Source organism: Mauremys mutica, chromosome 2, assembly GCF_020497125.1.
Source record: "Mauremys mutica isolate MM-2020 ecotype Southern chromosome 2, ASM2049712v1, whole genome shotgun sequence".
NCBI lineage: Eukaryota > Metazoa > Chordata > Testudines > Geoemydidae > Mauremys > Mauremys mutica.
Genome location: NC_059073.1, coordinates 150,089,179 through 150,113,172, shown reverse-complemented (window position 1 = coordinate 150,113,172; position 23,994 = coordinate 150,089,179). Strand labels below are relative to the sequence as shown.

Sequence of the window (23,994 nt, the reverse complement as noted above, 5' to 3'; positions counted from 1 at the left end):
AAATGAAGACTCGGCACATCATTTATGAAAGGTTGCCAATCCCTGCCTTAAAGCATATCCTACTGACCAACATGATCAAATATGTCAGTGTTCCTGAGGTAACTGAAAGCTCTGAACATAATCAGCACTTCCAAAACTGTGCTAGGGCTATTGATGGAACGCGCTTCTCTGCTCTTGGCCTTAATAAACAGAACAGTGTTCTACAGCTGTAAATAACACTACTTTGTGGTTATGCAGCCTTCTGGATCACAGAGGATGTTTCATGGATGTAAACATTGGTTTGTCAGACCAGGTTCATGATACAAGAATGTTAAAGTTTATATGGGAAGAGAGACTGTTCCCACCCTACCCCAGCACAGCAGGGCTATTAGGCCAGCTTGTTGAAATTTAAAATAAAATAATAAATAAAACACAAGTAATCAAAATTTGCTGCTTTTTTTAAACATAAGTTTTCATTAAACCATTTAATTTGTAGATAGAATAATTATGGGGTATTTTTAATGTCAGTGGAAATGTTCAATGAAAAAAAATAGACTGATTGTCCTTCAAAATGTTTTGTTTTGGTTTTTCATTTCATTTTGTTTTTTTCAGGTATTTTTTTTAATTGCTAGTTCTGAGGGGCCACCTTGGTAACAGGATGAGATTGGGGTGTTGGGTTTTTTTGTTTTGTTTTGTTTTATTTTTTTTTACATTAAAATAAATTCCTTTTTTTAAAAAATGCAAATTTTAAAAACCCAAATAATTTTTAAATTCAGTAGAAAATTGTTTGAATGAAAATAGGACCATTTTTAAAAAGTGGGGTGAAAATCCCTTTGAAATTTCTGTTTGTTTGATTTGGTAGGTTTTAGATATCCTGGCTGTTTTTGTGCTATGATTTGTGGTCTGCCCTTTGCTTCCCAGGTTATGAGGATGTTGATGAAAGTACTTTGGCTCTCCCTCCACCACCCAGTACCTTTGAAGAACTGGAGAGGTGATGGAGATGGCTACATGGAGCAAAATGACACTGACCAAAGTACATCCCTATGGTCACAGCTGCTTGCTGTGTGCTCTATAATAACTGAGAATAGAATGGAGAGTGTTACAGGAGCATATGGGATACTGGAGCTGCATATGGCCTATTTGTTTAGTCCAGTGTGAGCTCTGGGCCTATTATGCTGATCAGGTCAGCATGATTAAGGGTCCTGTAGCTGTTGAATTCAGCACCATAGTTTGGTCACACTGGCACTCATGGAAGAGGACAAGGAGCATAATCTCTAGCTGATGTGTTGCTGCCATTAACCCTTTATTAATTTACCTTTTAAAACTGATTGATTTGATATCAGGCAGTCACCAGTGTATATAAAATTAAGTATTTAATTAACAGTGTGTCCATGCCTTTGCTATACTCAGAGAAATGTTATTAAAGAACGTGCCTTTTACTAGAAGGACAATCCAATTTGGAAACTAAAAACTGGAGCAAAAAGTGCAGCCATGCTTCTTGCTTTTACGGTGCCCCCCCTTTCTATGTAGCACAGTTTGTAATTAGTGCAATAAGCACTAATTACACAGGAACTGTATAGCCACTGCAGAATTTTTTGCAGGCCTCATCGTAGAAGTGAGTTTTAAGAAGAGTAGTGTAGCAGCTTTGGATGATTTTGTCGGGCCTTTCCATGAGGGGCAGCACGAGAGAAAGCACAAAAGTCTTTGTGGCAGTTGAGACTGACTTTATCGGTGAGGGTCAGTAACTCAATAACATACAGGAAATGATAGGTGTGGGGAGGGGTGAAGACAAGGAGCGTGTGTCAGGGGCGGCTGTAGGCATTTTGCCACCCCAAGCACGGCAGGCAGGCTGCCTTCCGCGGCGTGCCTGCGGGAGGTCCGCCGAAGCCGCGGGACCAGCACACCCTCCGCAGGCAAGCCGCCGAGGGCAGCCTGCCTGCCGCCCTCGCAGTGCCAGCAGAGCGCCCCCTGCGGCTTGCCGCCCCAAGCACGCGCTTGGCGTGCTGGGGCCTGGAGCCGCCCCTGGTGTGTGTTTGAACTCTACTGCTGAAGAGTCTGTAATCTGAGACAACAATCGTTTTATGCAAAGGACAGATTCTCTGTACTGCAAGGGAGTTGAGTGGTCTGTGATAAATGAAGGGGAGGGGTAGGGCCCTTTTATGGACATCCAGCCGGCCAGTAGCTATGAAATCCCTCTTAGTAGCTGTTCTCTAATTGCTCTACCTGTAAAGGGTAAAAAAGTCTCACTGCTATACATAGGTAAAAAGAAATGGGTTGGCACCTGGCCAAAAGAGCAAATGCGAAGGCTAGAACTTTTTAAAATTAAGAAAAGACTCCCCTCTTGTCTATCTGTTGTTCTCCTGGGGAGAGGTGGACAGGGCAGCAGCTATGCTGTAAGAAGCTTGAGTCATTTATGAAAAAATCATCAGTATGGTACCTAGAAACTACTCATTTAAAACCCCAGATAAGTAAGTAGATCAGGAAATGTCTAGCAAGACGCAATTAGGTTGATATCTTTCATTTCGTTATGCCTGTGGATTCCTATGTGCTAACCTCAGGTGCTTTTGTTTTGCTTGTAACCTTTAAGCTGGAGCTCATAAAAGCTATTCTTGGCGTTTAATCTGTGGAGTTGCTCTTTTAAAATCCAGCAATAGCCTGAGTATTTTCTTTTTTTTTTTCATTAATAAAATTTACCTTTTTTAAGAACAGAATTGGATTTTTGTGTTTTAAGAGATTTGTGCACATATAATTTAATTAGCTGGTGGCAACAGCTGATTTCCTTTTTTTTTTTTTTTCTTTCTCAGCTCTTCCTCGGAGGGGGGAAATGAAAGGGCTCGTGGGTACCCCACAGGAAGAAATTCCCAAGTGCGCCTTCTTGGGCTCTCAGAGGGATACTGCACTTGGGTGGTGGCAGCATCTACCAATCCAAGGTAAGAGAAAAGCGGTAACCATGGAAGTTTAATACAAGCTTCGAGTGGCCGGTATTAATTTTTAGAATCCTTGTGGGCCCCACTTTCTGCACTTGAAGTGCCAGAGTGGGGAATTAGCCTTGATGGGGGAATATAAAAAGGAATGGACTGGCAAGATGCTGAATCATTTTGTAGTAGGTGGGTGGATGGATTGATATCTGCATGGAACTGGTAATGGATAGATTGGGAAAGAATTGATGGATGTAGGTGGAACTGTGCAGTGAAGCGCACTCATTTGGGTATTTTATGTGCATTTAATTTCCTGCCCCTGGATTGTTATCATACCTTCCTCCTGAAGACACCACGAGTTAGGTCTGATGAATCAGTGTTGTCATTCTGTAAAACACTGAGGAATGGAGGTAGGTCCATGAGAAGATCTTATTTTACAAACTCCCCATTTCCCACCCTATTTCCTGTGACCGAGAGTTTGGTGGGAGGTTAGGTTGGGGACAGAATCTCAGTGGTTGGGGGCCATAGGTTGATTGAGTTGAGTATCTGAATTCTTGGATACTTAGCTGACCTAAACTGTAAATCTTTTGAAGTTCCACCTTCACTACAATTTGTAGGTATTTTTGCTGTGTTGGGACTGGTTTCCCTATGATAATTTATGTCATACGAGCACACAGACAATTGCCCGCAACAACAACAAAATGTATTTTTATTAAATCTGAGCTCTGTCTTCCATTCTGCTATATGAATTTTGACAAATTTGACTGAGTCTATTTGACATATAATCTGGATCCATGATTACTGGTTCCCTGCACACACCTATCTATATTTTGGTTATGTATACTTTATTAAAATAACTATTTTCTAAGGCAACTAACAGAAAGATTGTGGCTAACATGGTCCCTAACACGTAAAAGCTGTATTTTTAGTTCCACTCCCCTCTCACATTTTAGTACTCAACAATTGTGCCATGTTTTTCATCAGGGAAAGTGTTCTCAGTATCTTTGCAGTGATGAAGAAGCATTTCCTCTGTTAATTTTCATAAATATTGTCATGCAAATCAAAATATTGCATGTGTTTAAAGAATATTTTTTTCCTGTTTGCTAACTAAATGCTGGAACTCTTTTTGAATGAGCAGTATACAGAAGCGTTGGCTGGATTTATACTAGCATAGGTTTGACTTTGATCCAAATATGCTGTTATATATTTCTTCTATGCAGTCTTGTATATACAATCTAAACATACATCCTCACTTCTTCTGTGTTGCACATGCAACTCCCCTTTATATTAAATGAAGACTTACTATCTTCCATTTACAGAAGAATTGATATCAGTATTTGAACTTGATCTTTGGGTATTGTGTCCACTTGTAATTAAATTAGTGTTGTTATTCTTGCTATTACAGGGAAACTTGGGAAATCTGTATGTGAAAATAAAAGTTGCCTCAAAGAAACTTTAATCTTCTACATTTGGAATTTACTCAGTTCTGCAGATGACCTATGGGTAAGTCACATTCACTTAGCATTTATAAACCACAAATGGGATGGGAGAGTAAGAGCAAAATTTGTCTTTCAGCTACACCATTGAAACTACAGTAACACCATTAAAGTCAATAGTTTTTTACATCCCTGTAGCTGAGTAGACTTTTGTTCTAAAACTAGAAGGCAAATCAGCTTTTGTGTGTTGTGCTGAAATAACCATGGAAAGGGGTAGCTGTTTAAATTATCTAAATAGTTGTGAAATAGCTTTGAACTGATGATTTTTGACATATTTTGTATCAGATAAAATAGAAAATGCTGTCTGTCACTCTGCATTCTTCGTGAGCTAAAATCAGTTTAAATAAAGGGAATCAAGGGTGGAATCAATCTGCATTTTTTTTTACAATTCAAAGATTTAACTCATTAAAAGTTTGACCTTTCTACACTGAAGGAACTACAGTAACTCCTCACTTAGTGTTGTAGTTACGTTCCTGAAAAATGTGACTTTAAGGAATCCAATTTCCCCATACGAATTAATGTAAATGAGGGGGTTAGGTTGCAGGGAAATTGTTTTCACCAGACAAAAGACTATATTACACACACACACACACTCTCTCTCTCTCTCTTTTAAACAAACAATTTAATACTGGTACACAGTGATGATGATTGTGAAGCTTGGTTGAGGTGGAGGAATCAGATGGTGGGATATTTCCCTTACAGCTAACTGATGAACTAGTAATTGCCTGAGCCCTCAAGGGTTAACTCTCTCACTCTGCAAGGCAGCAGGAATGGAGGGAGATATGCACATTTCCCTTAAGTACACTGCCTTGTTAATTAGATCAGCTTGCTGAGACCAAAGGTGCTACAAGCTCCCTCCCTGAGCCCTGCTCTATGGAAGATGGAGTAAGGGGAGTGCAGGAGCAGGGGGGAGGGGGATACCCTGACATTAGTCCCCCTCTTCCTTTCCTCCCTCCTGGCACAGCAAGCAGGAGTCTCAGGGAGCAGCTCCAAGGCAGAGGGCAGGAGCAGCACATGGCAATGTGGGGAGGGACACAGCTGAACTGCAGGCAGCTGCTGCACAGGGAACTTAGGGGAGCGGGGAGCTGATAGGGGGCTGCCGGTCCACCCTAGTTACAAGCCCCCACCAGCTAGCTGCAAAGGGCTGCTCTTCCTGCAAGCAGTAAACAAAGCAGGCGGGTGCCAAACAACGTTAGAAGGGAGCATTGCACAACTTAAATGAGCATGTTCCCTTATTGATCAGCAATGTAACAACAAAACAATGATAACCAGGTTGACTTTAAGTGAGGAGTTACTGTATAATGACTGCCTACTTTTTATTTTCTCAACTGCTCTGGTAAGCACTCCATTAAGTAAAAAAGTTTTGTGCTGTAGTAAGAATGTCATATTACATCTCTCCAAAAGCTAATATTGTTACAATATTTGTTGAATTTATGCCAGTAAGAAAATCAGAAACAATTACACTACACAAATGTTCATTCCACCAAATATATGTACGATTTTTTCCACTTTAAAAGCTCTGGGAAATATTTCATTGTCAAATAATCTTTGATTTTTCCACAAACAAATTTGTATAATCTAAAACTTGAGGGAGAGTCAGAGAACCAAGAGCTCTTGAGTACCTGCTCTGTTCTGTAACCGTTAGACTCTTTATTAGATGACAACTCTTGAGTTTCCTACTTTTTTTTAAATTTTACCTCTAGAAGACACTAGAAATCAACTGAAGCATGTTAGCAAAAACTAGGGGGGGGGGCAGGGTGTGTGTGTGTGCGCACGCGCGCCTGTATTGTGGACAGATATTTTCAGTGCTGTCAGTCTGTAATCCTTTTGAAGAGAAAATTCACCTTTAAATTAGACAATCTAATAAACTATAGCTTTGTAATCAGTTAAGGTGCCTTAACAAAAAGGAAATAACTTTTTTTTGTTTAACTATTTTTTTCCCCACATTAACTGTTATAGTTGGATTAACCTCAATGGCTTTAATGGGACTCTGGACCAGCAAAAGGGAAGCTATACTAGAGGTATTGAAGCCCCAGGTAGGCCTTGCATTTAAGTAGTCCTATTGATTTAAAGTCTAATATTGGAAAATTTTAGTCAGATGACTTAAACTCATTGTATTCTTGAAATAGGACTTGTTTTCCCAGCCTTGCTGCTTCCCACCTTCTTGGTCACAGTTGAAAGATTGTTGTTTTTTTTCCCCCTCATCAAATGAATGGACACCCAATCTTCTCCGTGTGAACACTTTCAAAATTTTGGTGGGAAATGCTTGGTTAAATATAGACAGCATAAAAATGGCTGGAGTAAGCACTGTTGTTACAGGAGTAATTGCATTCTCTCCTTCAGCCTGAGTATGTAGATAGCTTCTTGGAGGGGAAGGATTCACAATTCATCTCCCAGAACAGGCAACATAGTTGTAAAAACTGGTTTATTTCTTAAAAATAAATACAAAAATATAAATATAAAACATTGGCAGATAGAATTTGATGAAATGAAGTTGCACAAACTTTTTTTTAAACCAGCTGCATATCACACTTATTAACACCACATGTACATTTTTTTAAAATTTTAATGTACAGAACTGGACATACTTTTTTTTCTTTGCCTTCTTAAAAGCTGCACTTGCAAGGGTAGGACATGTACCTAACAAAAGCGGCTTGTACATGAGGTTGCTTAAGGGAATATCACCCTGTTCAAGCTTCTGAAAGTACTTTTACTTACTAAAATGGACAACACTGAATTTCCATAGCTTTGGCTCTTGGAAGGTGATTAAATAAAATGCTGTATATATTCCATGATATCCTACTAGAAAGAATGAATGACAATGAACAAATTAGAAAGAAAACCATTGTGCTGAGTGGCAGGAAAGTTTTCCTGAATGTTAAATATTGTTGAGTGGAGAAGGTGTCTGTAAAATTACTTCCTCTCAAATGGACCCTATTGGAGGTTAAGAAGTGTCTTTGTCACTTTCTCCTCCACCATACATTTCAGCTAGCTTATTAAACCGAGGGCCCCATTCTCTGAGGTAATCGTAGTTTTGGTCTCCTTCAGTAGTACCTGACTCTAAGGAACTCAAGGATTCAGCTATAGAATCATTTCCTTCGTAGGCGTAGGTTGCAAGTGAATCATATGGTGGTGCAGACGGATCAGTATCATGCTCCTTTAGCCTTTGGTTAATGAAATCTCGGACATCTGTATTATTTGGTGCTGAAGGAGTCCTCCGTGGTATAAATAATGTTTCAGGAATAATATCTCGTCTAAGCTTCTTATCTTCAATAGCTGCAGGATTTCTCAGTGTGCCAATATCAAAAGCTTGAGTGTCTTCCTCTCCACCGCCTTCATCATTATAACTCACAATGTTGTCTCTGATGTCCTCTTTAGACAGAATCAGAGGCTCTTTCTTTCGCTGCCTCTTCAGAGCAGCAAATAGCACCACTATAACTTAAAAAAAAAAGAAAAAGAAAAAACAGAAGAGCAGATAGATAAAATAAAGATCTCAATTTAACAATTTCCTAGTGGCAAGCTCAGCAGACACAGTAGCTTTACTTTACCTACGTTTTACCAACTAAGCTTAAGAGTCCCTGAAACAGCAATGACTCCACCTGTTTTTTGATCATCTTACCGTGTATCGTGTAAAACCTCTCTTGTGCTTCAGACAGGATGCACTGAGAATAAGATCTTTTCTGTATCTTTGACTAGGGACATTGGTTTGGTCTGAAAATGGCCAGGTCTACTTTGATGGTGAGGGAGACTATTTTTGCAAGTTTCAAGCAGACTGCTCAAACTATGCTTGCGTTACAGTTAATTAAATATTACTTTGAAAATCATAAAATTCAATCTTGGTATCCTTCCACTCCAAACAGCTTCTTTCTGATCACTTTATGTAAAGTTAAACATTTGTGAACTAGTGCACAGGAATCTACTTGACAAGAATATATCATCACAATATTGCTGACTGATGTCTCTATTGTAATGGTGATTTTGTGTGAGAAATAATGTGTTTCTGTTTTATAGCTGGTTGCAGTTAGAGAGAACATAGGTGTCACTTTTTATTGTTTGTAGTGAACACATATTCTTTTAGTATAAGAAAGAGGAACTCCTTCTAATGAACCTGGAATTTAAATTACCTTGTTTCTATCTCCCTTACGAAAACACACACACTTGAACACGTATTATACTATATAAATATGAAGAATAATTGTTTCAGTCCGCTGCCCTCATGGCAGGACCAAATACTGTCTAGACCATCCCTGATAGACAGATATGAAAACTATTAACCTCAGTGAGCTTTTGCTCAGACTCTTAGTCACCAAGGTATTTGTGAATCAACCAGTTTTAATGGATACAAGTAATATGACTGAAGTCAACTCGTAAATGGGACCTAATAAGTAAAGCTGGTTCAATTACTTTTTTTTTTCAGTCAGAAAGTGTGTCTTCCTCTAACGCTATATTTTTTTCTGCAGGAAAAATACTATTTTTGACAGAAAAATTAAATTTTCTGATTGGAAAAAATAAGTTATTTTGAATCAACATTTCAAAATAAAATGATTTTTTTTATTTTCATTTTTAGAAAACAATATATATATATTCCATTTTGAGTTGGGTATTTTCAGGGTTTTCCCCTCCCTCTGGTGGAACTGGTGGAAACCACTCTCTAAATATTTGCAGTTGGAAAAACACTTTCTTTCATTTGTTAACTTTAATGTTTTCATGAACTGGAAGTGCATAGAAGAGCTACACACACACTTGTTCTGATATTAACTTTAATACCAGCATAAAGTGTGCTGGTTTCCCACCTTCTTTTCAAGTGAAGGGAAAAAATGGAGAAAGAAATCTAACAATACTCAATTTTTGTTTTCAAAAAGTGAACCTCTGGAAATTGTTTATTTCAAAATGTCTTGTAGAAAACAGGTATCAGAGGGGTAGCCATGTTAGTCTGGATCTGTAAAAGCAGCAAAGAGTCCTGTGGCACCTTATAGACTAACAGATGCTCCAATACGTCTGTTAGTCTATAAGGTGCCACAGGACTCTTTGCTGCTTTTGTAGAAAACAGACATTTAAATGGGGAAATTTACCCCTTGGGATAACAATGCCATTTCCCAACTAAAGATTAGACTCCTAATTCTAAAAGATAAGCACCTTCTCTGATGTGTGCTGAGAAATTACAGTTGTAATCCCAGTCTGACTGCCACTTGAGTAAAGCTAGCAGGATTTGGCACCAGGTGTGACACTGCCAGACCAGGTGCCAGCTCATGCCAAAGTGCCAGGTCAATTCAGTTTTGTATTAGAATAGATCAAAGTGATTGTATAAGAGTCTGTTTGGTGTTTAAACTGCATTAAAAGAAGTGGGATGTTACCTGCATTGTTTTCACTTATCTGTATCCCATTATAATGTACTAGCAAACATTTTACATGGTTTATACCCCTGTAACTAAATAACCCATCAACCAAGGAAGAAGCCTTGTGAATGCAAATGAAGAACTTTAACAGAAAAGTGTTAATTTCAAAGCAAGTGGTCATTGTGTGTTATAATCAGAGATCAAAGATTCAAAATGCATTCCTCACTCACTCGTCATCAAAGGAAAAGCCTACATAGGTAGTGACCGTGTCATCTTGTTTTCTGTGAGAAGAAGTTATAAGTATGGATTTAAGGAAAGATCTCTGGACTGTTTGAATTCTTACGGGGAAGTAAGCCAGATGCAAAGCGGAGATCCCCAGAGATAATCTGGGTACCCTGGAAAGACTTTTGGGACACAAGCAGTTTATTACATCACGGCCACCATTTGGAATTACAAACTGTGACTCACTTATCCATATATTTTACCTGATTAAATCTCTTAACTCTCTCTTCTTTTCGTTAGTTTACTATAGAATTGGCTACCAGTGTTATCTCTGGTGAAAAATCTAGAGTATCCATGGATCTGGGATGAATGAGTGGTCTCTCGGGACTGGGAGCAACCTGATGTGATTTTTTTGTTTGTGACCTTCTATCATAAAGTCCAGTTTGTCTGGGCGGCAAGATAGACTGGAAAGTCTGTCTGTGACTCCATGGTAAGATGGGTATAGTGATCCAGGAGTTCACCTTTGATAATGGTTTGGTGAAATCTAATTATAGAACACACCACCAACTTGGGGTGTCTGCCCTGAGATAGGCATTCACAGTTGTGAGCCACTCCAGGCAGCGCAACACCATGCACATATGCAATTTGCCTAGCCATGCTGCAGAGAATCCCAAACTACAATTCATTAACGGTTTCTTTGTGTCAACTTTGAAATAAGGTCATATCAGTAAGCATGTTTGTTTATGGATGTAGTCCTATGAATAACTTTGAAATAAGGTCATATTAATTTCTCTCAGGATGAGGTTTGGTGCTGCAAGTAACAGTATTTCTGACTCTAAACTCTAACAGCTTTTGTGCTGTGCCACACAAAATTACACATATCTCAAACAAAAATATGATACCAATAAATACAGAACAACTCTAGCAACATAATATAAAGTATTATTAAAATGTTAAGTAAAGAATCAAGTATTTAAAATTATTTCCTTGATTATCATACAGACTAAAATCATCAATCTTCCTGGCCATTGCTGCCGTGGGGGGACCAGACTAGTTCCTTCCCTCCTGCCCCTCTTCAGCAATACTTAGCAGGGATGCTGGCCCTAGTCACCAATTTAAATCTTAAAACCAGTCCGTAAATTTAAAGCTAGACTAATGCGCCCATCAGCGTGAATCTAAATTTAGTGAACAACCTGCGACAGCTACTCTTTTCATAGGTCCTGAACTGCAACCCACGCACTACATCTTAACTAATCTACTTTTCTCTCCTCACCAGCAGATTGGTAATGACCCTGGAAAGTCAGGTTACCCACCCTAAGACCCGAGCGTAGGTGGCTTGTGTTACTTACAAATGAGAGGCTCTTCTCTGAAAAGTGACTCTAAAATGACATCATGTGATTGCGAGCTTGCCATCTCCCATGACAGCAGTTTCAAATAAAGTATCTTTTTATTTAAAAAACAACCACCAGCAGCAATAACAAAAACCTGCTAGCCCTGGAAACTCAGCTGTGGCTATGAGACCTAAGCTGTGTTGTTTTATTCTCACAAATGAACACCCATTACTGCAGCCCATGGTGTCCTCAGCTACACCTGTGCAACCAATGTGACTTCAGGGAGTCTGCACAAGTGTAACTGATTGGAACATGACAGTGCATTCTTGCTGGTGATGCACAAGGAGGAGTATAATCCAAGTCCTGCTCTCAAACACCTGAAGGTGCTTAAGTAGTAATAAGACTAAACACTTACTTTAGTCAAAATAAGCAGCTCTCACGATGAAGTCAGGGAGCTGATTTAGTGAGTAAAAATTATTTTTCTGAGTTACAACATACATCAGTTTCTGACTCCTGACTAGATACCCATCTGGGGAGGAGTTAGAAATCATAATGAAAACAAAGACAGAGCAGAGAAACTTGCCTTCATCTTCACAGACTAGGTCAGCTCCAAGACTGCTGCACTGGGCAGCATATTATGGGGAGGAGGTGAGCAGCCCTCAGTGGTGAAAGAACAGGTTAAGGACTATTTAGAAAAGCTGGCCATGCACAAGTCTGAGTCCAGATATAATGCATCTGAGGGTGCTGAGGGAGTTGGCTGATGTGATTGCAGAGCCATTAGCCATTATCTTTGAAAACTCATGGTGATGTCCCGAACAATTGAAAAAAGGCAAATATAGTGCCCATCTTTAAAAAGGGAAGAAGGAGAATCTGGGGAACTACAGACCATTCTGCCTCACCTCAGTCCCTGGAAAAATCATGGCGTGAGTCCTCAAGGAATCCATTTTGAAGCACTTGGAGAAGAAGAAGGTGATCAGGACTAGTCAACATGGATTCACCAAGGGCAAGTCATGCCTGACCAACCTGATGGCCTTTTACGATGAGATAACTGGCTCTGTGAATATGGGAAAGTGGTGGACGTGATATATCTTGACTTTAGCAAAGCTTTTGATACAGTCTCCCACAGTATACTTGCCAGCAAGTTAATAAAGTGTGGATGGATGAATGGACTACAAGGTGGAGAAAAAGCTGGCTAGATCGTAAGGCTTAATGGGTAGTGATCAACGGCTCGATTTCTAGTTGGCAGCCAGTATCAAGCAGAGTGTCCTGGGGATGGTTTTGTTCAATATTTTCATTAATGATCTGGATGATGGGATCAATTGCACCCTCAGAAAGTTTGCGGATGACACTAAACTGGGGGGCAGAGGTAGATAAGCTGGAGGGTAGAGATAGAGTCCAAAGTGACCTAGACAAATTGGAGAATTGGGCCAAAAGAAATCTGATGAGGTTCAACAAGGACAAGTGCAGAGTCCTGCATTTAGGACAGAAGAATCCCATGCACTGCTAGAGGATCGGGGCCGACTGGCAGTTCTGCAGAAAAGGACCTGGGGATTACGGTGGATGAGAAGCTGGATATATGTCAACAGTGTGCCCTTGTTGCCAAGAAGGCTAACAGCATATTGGGCTGCATTAGTAGGATCACTGCAAGCAGATTGAGGGAAGTGATTATTCCCCTCTATTTGGCACTGGTAAGGCCATATCTGGTGTATTGAGTCCAGTTTTGGGCCCCTCACTACAGAAAAGAGGTGGACAAATTGGAGAGACTCCAGCAGAAGCCAATAAAAATGATTAGGGGGCTGGGGCACATAAGTTATGAGGAAAGACTGGGGAAACTGGGCTTATTTAGTCTGCAGAAAAGAAGAGTGAAGGGGGGTTTCCAAAGAGGATGGAGCTAGGCTGTTCAAAATGGTGGCAGATGACAGAACAAGGAGCAATGGTCTCAAGTTGAAGTGGGGGAGGTCTAGGTTGGATATTAGGAAAAACTATTTCGCTAAGTGGGTGGTGAAGCACTGGAATGGATTACCTAGGGAGGTGGACTGTTTTTAAGGCCCGGCTTGACAAAATCCTAGCTGGGATGATTTAGTTAGATGATTTAGATTTGAGCAGGGGGTTGGACTAGATGACCACCTGATTCCAACCCTAATCTTCTATGATTCTATGAAGATAACCGCCAAAAATCAGTGTTCTGCCTAATGCAGATCAATTGAGTGGCCAATCATATGACTACATATAATTAGAAATAGGCTGAACCTGAAAATGTTGTTTATCTCGCTGCAAAAAATAAATCTAAACATTAATACACATAAGAACTATCTAATGAACCCTTTCTTTTTTCAGAGAAGAAATGGCTACTGTCATATTCAGGGGTGATTCACATCATCCAGTCTGTCCATGGGCACTTTTTCCCAGAGTGGCTAACTTCACGGCTTGCCCCTCTGTCGACTGGGGCACCCACCTTTGCAGCCCCTCTCGAATGCAGTCCTCAAGTGGCAGTGCCCCTCTTTCCAAATGTTTTAACACTACAGGCTCAACTGTGTTAGCATCTGTAAGAAATTTGCCTTTAATAAGCTGCTAGTGGCATGCCTCCAAAAGTGACTCAAAAAGAGCTTCTTCAAACAAAAAGTAGGGCTGTCAAGTAATCGCAGTTAACTCATGCGATTAACTCAAAAAATTAATCACTATTAATCACACTTTTAAAACTATAGAATACGAATTGAAATTTATTAAATATTTTGGATGTTTTCTACATTTTCAAATATATTTATTTCAGTTACAACACACAATACAAAGTGTAGAGTGCTCACTTTATATTATTATTTTTATTACAAATATTTGCACTGTAAAAATGATAAAAGAAATTGTATTTTTTAATTCACCTCCAAGTACTGTAGTGCAATTTCTTTATTGAGAAAGTGCAACTTACAAATGAATTTTTTTTTGTTACATAACTGCACTCAAAAAAACAAAACAATGTAAAACTTTAGAACTTACAAGTACACTCAGTCCTACTGCTTGTTCAGTTAATCGCTAAGACAAATAAGTTTGTTTACATTTACTGGACATAATGCTGCCCGCTTCTTATTTACAGTGTCACCTGAAAGTGAGAACAGGTGTTTGCATGGCACTTTTGTAGCCAGCACTGCAAGGTATTTACTTGCCAGATATGCTCCACATTTGTATGCCACTTCCTGCTTCGGACACCATTCCACAGAACATGCTTCCATGCTGATTACACGCATTAAAAAAAATGTGTTAATTAAATTTGTGACTGAACTCCTTGGGGACAATTATATTTCTCCTGCTCTGTGTTTTACCCACATTTTGCCATATATTTCATGTTACAGCAGTGTCACATGATGACCCAGCAAATGTTGTTAGTTTTAAGAACACTTTCACTGCAGATTTGAGAAAACACAAAGAAGGTACCAATGTGAGATTTCGAAAGATAGCTACAGCACTTGACCCAAGGTTTAAGAATCTGAAGTGCCTTCCAAAATCTGAGAGGGACGAGGTGTGGAACATGCTTTCAGAAGCCTTAAAAGAGCAACATTCTGATGCGGAAACCAGAGAATTGAACCACCAAAAAAGAAAATCAACCTTCTGCTAGTGGCATCTGACTCAGATGATGAAAATGAATTTGCATTGGTTCGCACTGCTTTGGATTGTTATCGAGCAGAACCCATCATCGGCATGGACTCTCATCCTTTGTAATGGTGGTTGAAGCATGAAGGGACATATGAATCTTTAGTGCATCTGGCATGTAAATATCTTGAGACACCGGCTACAACAGTTCCATGCAAACACCTGTTGTCTCTTTTCAGTTGACATTGTAAACAAGAGGCAGCATTATCTCCTGCAAATGTAAACAAACTTGTTTGTCTCAGCGACTGGTTGAACAAGTTAGACTGAGTTGACTTGTAGGTTCTAAAGTTTTACATTATTTTATACTTGGGTGAAGTTTTTTTTTTTAATATAATTCTACATTTGTAAGATCAATGATATAAAGGATGTTGTGCAACCTCTTTATTCGGTGAATTGAAAAATACTACTATTTTTGTTTTTTACTGTGCAAATATTTTTAATAAAAAATAATAATATAAAGTGAGCACTGTACACTTTGTATTCTGTGTGGTAATTGAAATCAGTATACTTGAAAATGTAGAAAACATCCAAAATCTTTAAATAAATTGTATTCTACTATTCTTTAACAGTGCAATTAATCACGATTTTTTTTTAATCACTTGACAGCCCTAAAAAAAGTATTGCTTATTCATTAAAAGATACATAACTAGCAAGGAGAAGGGTTTAAACAAGTGTGTGTATACATCTTGTCAGCTAAACTTTTCTCTTTCCTTGGCAGTTTCCACTTAGCTCACTAAGTGAGGACTAAGAGTCTGCACAAACAAATTCCATGTATGGCATGATAGCAGGGGATCAGACTCTAACCTATTGCACTGAACTGAATCAGTGAAAGTTACTGCTGATTTACCAGTGTTAAGGGCAAAATTTGGCCCTTTACATAATATTCCCTGAGCTTTTTTCATGTACATGAGAGAACTAAAAAAAGGTACATCTATTATCAATACAACAAACCAAACACATATTTTAATATTTGAAATGTTAGCATCATAAGCATATTAAGTATTTTGAGGCATTCCATGGCAAAGTAAATAAAGTTTACATAAAATATCATTGGTCATGGGCCAGACTTTTTGTGTGTGTTCTCATGGAACACACGCTGAAATTGTCACCTTTACTTCATCCCTTTGGAAACAAAGCACTCGAGGAGCATCCTGGCCTCCATTTAGTTCTCACAAGATCTACTGGTTTCAGGGGGTAAACTCCACCAGTTCATAGAGAAAGGAACACTGCTTCCCTAAGAAGGGTGAATCACTACGTGAACTTAAGATGAAAAATATTGATAAGTTTGCTTGGCTCTCACAACCATTTCTAGTACATTTCCTATTAGAAAGAGGTATAGATAATGGTTTCACATGGGTAAAGGGGTAAAAGTGTCTCAATTTATTTATCTGCTTAAAAGTACATTTTATAAATCTCTGCCAGTAAATACCAAAAACTGAAGTCCCGTTCATTGATTTGACTTTGCTACATAGTTCAACCCTCTTAGCTATTTTTAAGGGAACAACTTCACTGTAAGTATATAGGTACTGCCATTTGCATACTGAAATTTGTTGAAACAATTTAACAACCTGAGATTTTTCATTCTTAGTCACCTAGGTGTTTTATTACATCCAAGTTCATCATAGCATAAACTGTTTCCACTGTTTTACAGTAGTTTTTGAATCTTGTATCACAAAACACAATCACTAATATTTCAAAACTACATAGCTTGTAGTAGTTATGTAGTAGTATACAGGTCGGGCCTGTATATCTCTGAAGTATTAGTTCATTTGGGAAAAGATGCATTTTTCTCTAACTTACCTAGAAGTATAATGATGCAGAGGAGAATAGCAATTAGAGCACCAGTGCTCAGGCCAGCAGGAAGGAGCAAGGCCTCAGCATTACAGGACTGCATGTTACCACGGTTGTCACAGGTACACACTCGAATTGTCAGAGTGCCAGTGCTACTCTGGATTGGGTAGTCATTGTCCGATATCACCACTGGCAGGAAATAGGTACTTATTTCATGTCTACTGAAGCCATTTCTTCTCGTCAAAATTCTGGCAGTGTTATCTATATCAGATAAAAATAATTATATATATTACTAATGTGTAATATATAACTATAAAATTCATGTATCAGAGGGGTAGCTGTGTTAGTCTGGATCTGTAAAAAGCAACAAAGAGTCCTGTGGCACATTATAGACTAATAGAAGTATTGGAACATAAGCTTTCGTGGGTGAATACCCACTTCGTCAGATGCAAAATTCATAGTATATATAATATACACAAACATTTTTTATCAGAGTTTTTTGTTCACTATGTTATTTTGGAAAATGCACTTCCTTAACATCTGACATCAGGCTTTTTTCTACTGGCATTTCAACTTGACCAAAAGGCTGCTTCACCTCTCTCTTCCCCTCAACATGCTGTTGTCCAATGCATTGTATTCCTCAGTATCTCAAGCTGAAATGTGATTGGGTGAGTGATTAACAAAGGCATTCAGAAGATCAAAATGCAATACCGTATTCCTAAACAGTTTAGACACGTGAATGTACTCCAGATACTGTGTGTGTGTAAAGTAGTAGAGTCTTATCATGCTGTTATTAATCTGTAGTGTAAACAGTAGCATTAAATGCTGTGCAAATAGCCTCCCTGCACGTCAGAGATACCAGGAGGGCTGCTGCTCTTTCTACAAATACAGGACAAAAATACAAAAACAAGAAATAAGGGCAAATGTTTCCTCTTTGATCAGAATTGTCAGTCTCTGCTAGATAAGCATTATCTGTACTGCCAGCTGACTTCCCGTTGAAGTTAATGAGTGAAACCCATCTACAAAATGTGTAGAATATCATTAGAAATTGATAAGATATATTTTCTTAGAGCTAATTCTCTGCATAGGCAGGATCTATTCCCCAGGATATATCCCCTATTAAAATATTGCACTTGGTTTGAGCTAGAAGGCTGAGAGACGTGAAGAACATTCTATTGTATGCATTCTAGAACATTCCTTTACAGCTCCTCCCATTTGATGTCACCCTGATTTCAGATTTTTTTATGCCGGCTGATTTCATAATTCTAACACAAGCCAATCAGACTATGGATGAGTGCTCATGTCCCATTTCCCCAACAAAAGACAAACTCCTAAAAGTTTTTCCTGGCAACAGGCAGAAAAAAAAAAGACAAATGAACAAAAAGTGGCTATCCACTTCGAGTTATCAGCCTCATTCAGCTTTACAAAGGAGCAAAGACAGAAGACTAAGAAGCAGTCCCCTTGGTCAAGCTTCCTCTGCTCCCATTCTCCCCTCATTGCCTTCCTTCCTCAAAAAATCAGGCATTAGATTAGCCTCTGCTATACACTGCCTCTGACCCACAACCCAAAATAATTCAATGTTTTATTTAGATCCTGTTCTTGTCATGTTATTCTCTGTTGCTCCCCCTTCACCTGTTGTTACAGACTCTCCATTGTTTGTACATAGGCCAGAGGAACTTTTCTCAGTGTTGGTGCCTGGGGGTGCAGGAGGCTGTGGAGGCTTACTAAGCCTAGAAAGATTTTTCTTTTCTTTTGAGTCTAGGATTCTGTGAGCTTAAACTGAAGCTGACAAGGTGAATTAAGATTATATAAAGTTAAATCTTCTGCAGTTCGAGGACAGCTGACAATCTTCTGGGGACAGTAGGCATTTACCTATCTCCAAATTATCTTCTAAGTTGAGACTCTACCATTTCCCATTTATGGCTTTCCTCTACATAGCATATGTTAATTCATTTATTTCCAGATAAGGGTCTTAATGATGAGAACAGATCAATGCCATTTGTTTTTGAATGTACATAGATGAAATAAACCTCCAATGATTACAGGTCTGTGTCCTTTATATAACTTCAGTGAATTTATATTTTGGTTATCGTACTAAATGTATCTATAGACTACATGTAGTGGTTATATCCATGTCACGTACAGCATTTATCATGACCCTTCAACTGCCTCATCTACTCCCCACTAATCCATTGCTACTGGGACTACTTAAACATTCCAGATTCCTGAGCAGCTTCATACCCAAGGGACACATAAATAATTTGATGCTATCAGAATTGAAAAGATTCCTAACTAACCAAAAAGGGAAAATGCTGTTCCTTGCTTTAGAAAGACCCCCAGATACCAGGTTTCAGTGCTATTTTCAAAGTCACCTCGTGGATTTGGACACCCAATTCCCATGAATTTCAATGGCAATTGTGCAGCTAGTCTTCTAAGCAGTTTTAAAAGCCTGAAGTTGTAGCATTCAGACTTCAAAGTCTGATATCTTCAGACCTGTCTCATTGCTCCTTGTGCTCCCATATCTCTTCTAATTAGATTGTAAGCTTCTTGAGGCAGGGTCTGTCTGTACAAAGCCTATCATTGTGGGTCCCTGCTCTATGATTGGGGCTGCTAGGCACCACCATCTTCTAGAGCTAAAACCAAATGTTGTGTCCCCATTTGGGAAACTGTTTTAATAATATCAATAAATAAATAGCTGATGAGGACTCAGTAGTCTTGATTCACAGTCTGAACTTCTTTCTAATTTTAGATACAGTGCGGGTTAACATGACTCTCCTGATTGTTCCTTGAGGTTCAGTTTATAACAATCCCCAAACCAAAAGATGACAAAATCACTATGTTTTTAAAACATGTAAAGCCACCAAATGCAACTGAAATCCTGATCCAGATTTACTGCAACATAAGCTTACATTTGGGGTTTGTAAAATATTTAAATCTTTACTCTTCTTTTAAAATAAAGGAAATTATTTCCATCAAATTGTTGATACCCAATTTTCTATCATATATCTCATAAGTGTTACTATGTACAAGAAGAAAGGGTCATAAGCACAGTAAGGTTATAGGCAACTCCACAGTAGTAACATTAATTTTGTCTGCTATCTGTATGAGGTTCAGTAGCCCGTGAAAGCCCAGTCCTTTCTTCCAGTTAACAGGTCTTAACTTTTGCAAACACAAGTTCAAATGTTTCAGAAAAATACCTGTAATAAGTTAGGAATTAAAGATAAATCTTATACCATGGGCAAGCTCTGTATTTTACCTTCATTATCTTGAACAGTAAAGTTTGGGTTAACAGCAGCTAAACTGAAGAAAAATTTTTGTCCTCCAAGAGGGTCATCTTTGTCTACTGCACTTATGGTCTGTATTAGCTGCAGACAAGGAAAAAAAATAAGCAGGGATTGTGATACAGTTATCTGGTTACTTCAAGGAACAGTGCCAGCTTTAAAAAAAAATCCATATTTATAAAACAAACTATGGTATAAATAATACCATCTAATATGATAACTGATCAAATGTACCTTTCGTCATATATGTTGCTTCTTTTCCTGATGAAGTGCAAAAAATAAATCAGTAAGTAACCTAGCTCATTAGTCCAGAGTTTGGATTCCAAACACTGCATAGCAAAGTTTAAACCCAGTATTTATAAAATCAAAATGACCACCTCCCCATAATATTCTGAACTGCTGCCTACCTTTTCTCCTTACACGTTTCTCTGTATATTTTTAACAAGTATATACAATAGCAATTCAGATTACATTAATACACTTAAAACATATACAAAGAACTGGCCAAAATCTTTCACAGGAAAATATGAATTTCAAAAGAAAAATATTCATTACAGTTCAAACTGAAATTTATATTTCGTTTAAATGTTTGAAAACTGAAAATAATAGGAATGTTTTAATTTCTTCCCCCCACCACATTGAAGGTAATTTTTTTTCATTATCTCCTTTTCCCCCCCTACTCTAAGTTTTCCAAAGTTGAAGAAGTGTTGAAAAGTTAGATTGACAACAGCAAAAATGAAACACAACTCTGCCACTATAAATCTTCCAAATCTGAGGAAATTGCAAGAGGAAGAGGGGTTAAAAGAAAACCCCATGGACTTTAATTTGATAGAATGCAGTGGCAAAAAGGTAGAAGATGGGGGAAACAAAAACTGTTCAATGTCAAACATTGCAAAACGGAAACCACTTTGAAACTTCTAAATTTGTAATGAAATTCATTTGTCCATTTCTCAGCACAGAAAATCATGTAAATTAAGAGTTTATGAGGGAAAAAATTGTTTATCATGACTCAAACATTCTATTCAAAATGCTAAAACACATACACCTCTATTGCCCCTAGCTGGGATCTGAGATCCTGGGTAGATCTCATAACTTAGGCTGCATCAGAGTACTCGGGGTGCAGACTTCCAAAGAAAGCCTATTGTAGGAATTGCAGGAAGTAGTGGTGATTCCCTGCCATTTTTCTATTTAAGTATGCAGTGAACCTGTGTAGTTTGTCATTGACACTTACTGGCCATTAGCTACAGCAAGTGCCATCTCTTAGATGTAAACCTGAGATCTTTGCTGCGTCATCCCAGGGTGACTTCCAGTCACACAACCTCGGTTACTACTCTATGCTGATGGTTACCAGAACTACCTCTCTACTGACTGACATCTCGCCTTCAATGTTCCATTGTCTACTCAAGCTCAACTTGGCAAAAACTGAAGTTTCTTCTAGAACCCTCCCACATATCCTCCAGGCTCCATTACTGTTGTCAGCTATACAATCCGACCTGCTCCACAAGCCTGCAATCTACCTGTCATTTTTGACATCTCTCCTGTGACATGCTAAATCCTGCTTTCTTTGTCTCTCTAGAATTTCCAAAATGCATCTGTTTTCTTCATTCCTAACATTAAAACTCTTGTAAAAGTCATATCATCCTTTGCCTCAGCAATGGCAACCTCCTCTCTGTGGCCTTCCAAACATTCATCTAACTCCCCATTTCTCCCCTCCAGTCCTTCCAAACCGCAGAGGTAAAACTCTTTCACACTGAAAGCTTTGGCTTTCTCTCTCTCAATTGTCCTTCTCCAAAGACCCTCTCACCCTCACTTTCCAGGCCACTGGGAGCTGCGGGAAGCAGCAGGCAGCACATCCTTCAGCCCACGCTGCTTCCCTCAGCCCCCATTGTCCTGGGACGGCGAACCCTGGCCAGGGGGAGCCGCGATCAGCCGAACCTGCGGACGTGGCAGGTAAACAAACTGGCCCAGCCCGCCAGGGTGTTTACCCTGGTGGGCTGCTTGCCAAAGGTTGCCGATCCCTGGCTTAGGCTAAAGGAAAAAAAACACGTTTCAAAAAAGTTTGTTTCTGACAATAGGCAAACTCAACAGGACAGTGAAATTTGGCTTGAGATACTTCTACATATATACACTATATGTTGGAACACTGGCATGAGGACCAATCATAATATTCCTACTGATTTAGGATCTTACATTCTGATCATATTACACACAGACACACACTTTTCCTGTATATAACCTCTTTCATAGTAAAGAATCCTAATGTTTTCCAAGCAATAGGGATCACTCACCATCAGTGAGGTACAGCTATGTCTTAAATGGAATACAGGAAGAATTCTGTGCCAACAAGGCTGCTAAACAAGATTTAGGAGGGGAAATTAAACCAGATAAAATATTAACGGGAATTTTAGGAGGGCAGCATCCTGAGCCAGGCTCAGTTTGCTGAGGACTAACTCCTTGATTATTTTAAAATGTGTCATGGGATCTTTAGTGACAAGCAGTCAGGCCCTTTGTTGTACACCTGATCTGAATGGCAACACCTCCAGCAGAACTAGGGTGACCAGATTTATAGGGACGGTCCTGATTTTTTGGTCTTTTTCTTATATAGGTTCCTATTACCCCCAGGGTCGGCTCTAGTTTTTTTGCTGCCCCAAGGAAAACAATTTTTGGCGGCCCACTCTCCCCCCGGCTTTTTTTTTTGGCTTTTACACGTTTGCACTTTGCAGTTTGGTTTTGACTGTTTAAACTTTAAAAAAAATGAAAACAGAGAATTTGTAGTTAGTGAAATAAAACAATTTCCTGCTAGTGTAATTTTAACATTTAATTTTAACAAAAACACAATTACAAACAATTTGAGTTCAACGATACACTGCAATGAAAAACATTAGTGTCTTCCAGTTTCTTATAAATTAAAAGAATCTATATGAATTTAATTTTTCTGGTTTTTATACTTTTAATAAGTCAGTGAAATCTAAATTTTTTGCAAGAGTACTTTCAACTGAAATTAATGCAAGTCCTGACAAATGAATTTGAGACATGGTAGACCTCAAATAATTTTTTAGTAATTTCAGTTTTGAGAAACTGTGCTCACCAGAAGCCACTGATACTGGTAATGTTAAATGAATGTGTAATGCTATAGCAGTGTTTGGAGTGAAAAAATCATTTCTTGCTATAAATTCAAATACTTTTAGAGGAGAAGTTTTAGGACTTATTAGCTCAGATAAAGCTATTAATTCATCACACAATTCTACTGCATCAATGTCAGCAGCATTATCAGTACTTGGCAGTGCTTGGCAGTACTTGGCAGTGCTTCATGAGGTCTTCTTTGGAAAACTGATTTTTAATATTTCCAATATCATATAAAAATTCAAAAGTTTCTCAATGACCATGCAACTGACAAAATCTTTCTTAAATGTAAGTTATAGCTACATCCAAAATACAATAGAAACATTCAACTTTAAACCTTTCGTTTGGATCGATAATAGGATCATTATGAGCCTCATAACAAAACTGTCTTGTTTTTTTCCAAGGACGAATGAATTGTTGAGGTGCAAACGTCGGTTCAAAATCAAGATCCTCTGCTATTGTTGTTGCTTCTTTGACAGTTTCTTCAAATCCTTCATCTGAACGGTATATTTTTAAATATTCCAGCGTTTTATTCAAAATCGTCTTTGCCTCAGATATGTCTATGGTTATGTTCTGCATAACTTTGCTGGTCAAACTAATTTGATTTAGAATATTATGCCAAATAACCGTGCAACATGGAAATTGAAACTGCATCATTTTCTGAGCCAATGTTTCAGCTTCATGTCGAAATGAAGGATCATACAACAAGTCCTGGCTTATTTCGAATAGTGCATCATAAATCTCTCCTGATGACTATCGGAATGGTCTAATAGCATCTATCCTGCTTTCCCATCTAGTTTGACTTAGAGGTTTAAGTGTGAGTTTTTGTTCAAGATTCTTCTTCAAGACTGCCTAACGGTGTGTGGAAGCACTAA

The 23,994-nt window shown here is 38.6% G+C and overlaps 1 protein-coding gene across 2 annotated transcripts in view; it reads right to left on the bottom strand.

The window, feature by feature from the left end:
- Positions 1–6,867: 6,867 nt before the first annotated feature.
- LOC123365255 (cadherin-10) overlaps positions 6,868–23,994 on the bottom strand; it is a 148,385-nt gene continuing 131,258 nt past the window's right edge. Inside the window, exons 10-12 of one of the 2 annotated variants that reach the window (XM_045007970.1) lie at positions 19,972–20,080; positions 16,725–16,976; positions 6,868–7,831 (exon numbers count right to left, since the gene is read on the bottom strand). In XM_045007970.1, the coding sequence (XP_044863905.1) occupies positions 7,338–7,831; positions 16,725–16,976; positions 19,972–20,080 (855 nt within the window). In that variant the 3' untranslated portion in view covers positions 6,868–7,337. The remainder of the gene's footprint in view (positions 7,832–16,724; positions 16,977–19,971; positions 20,081–23,994) is intronic. The other variant, XM_045007971.1, reaches the window with a different exon arrangement.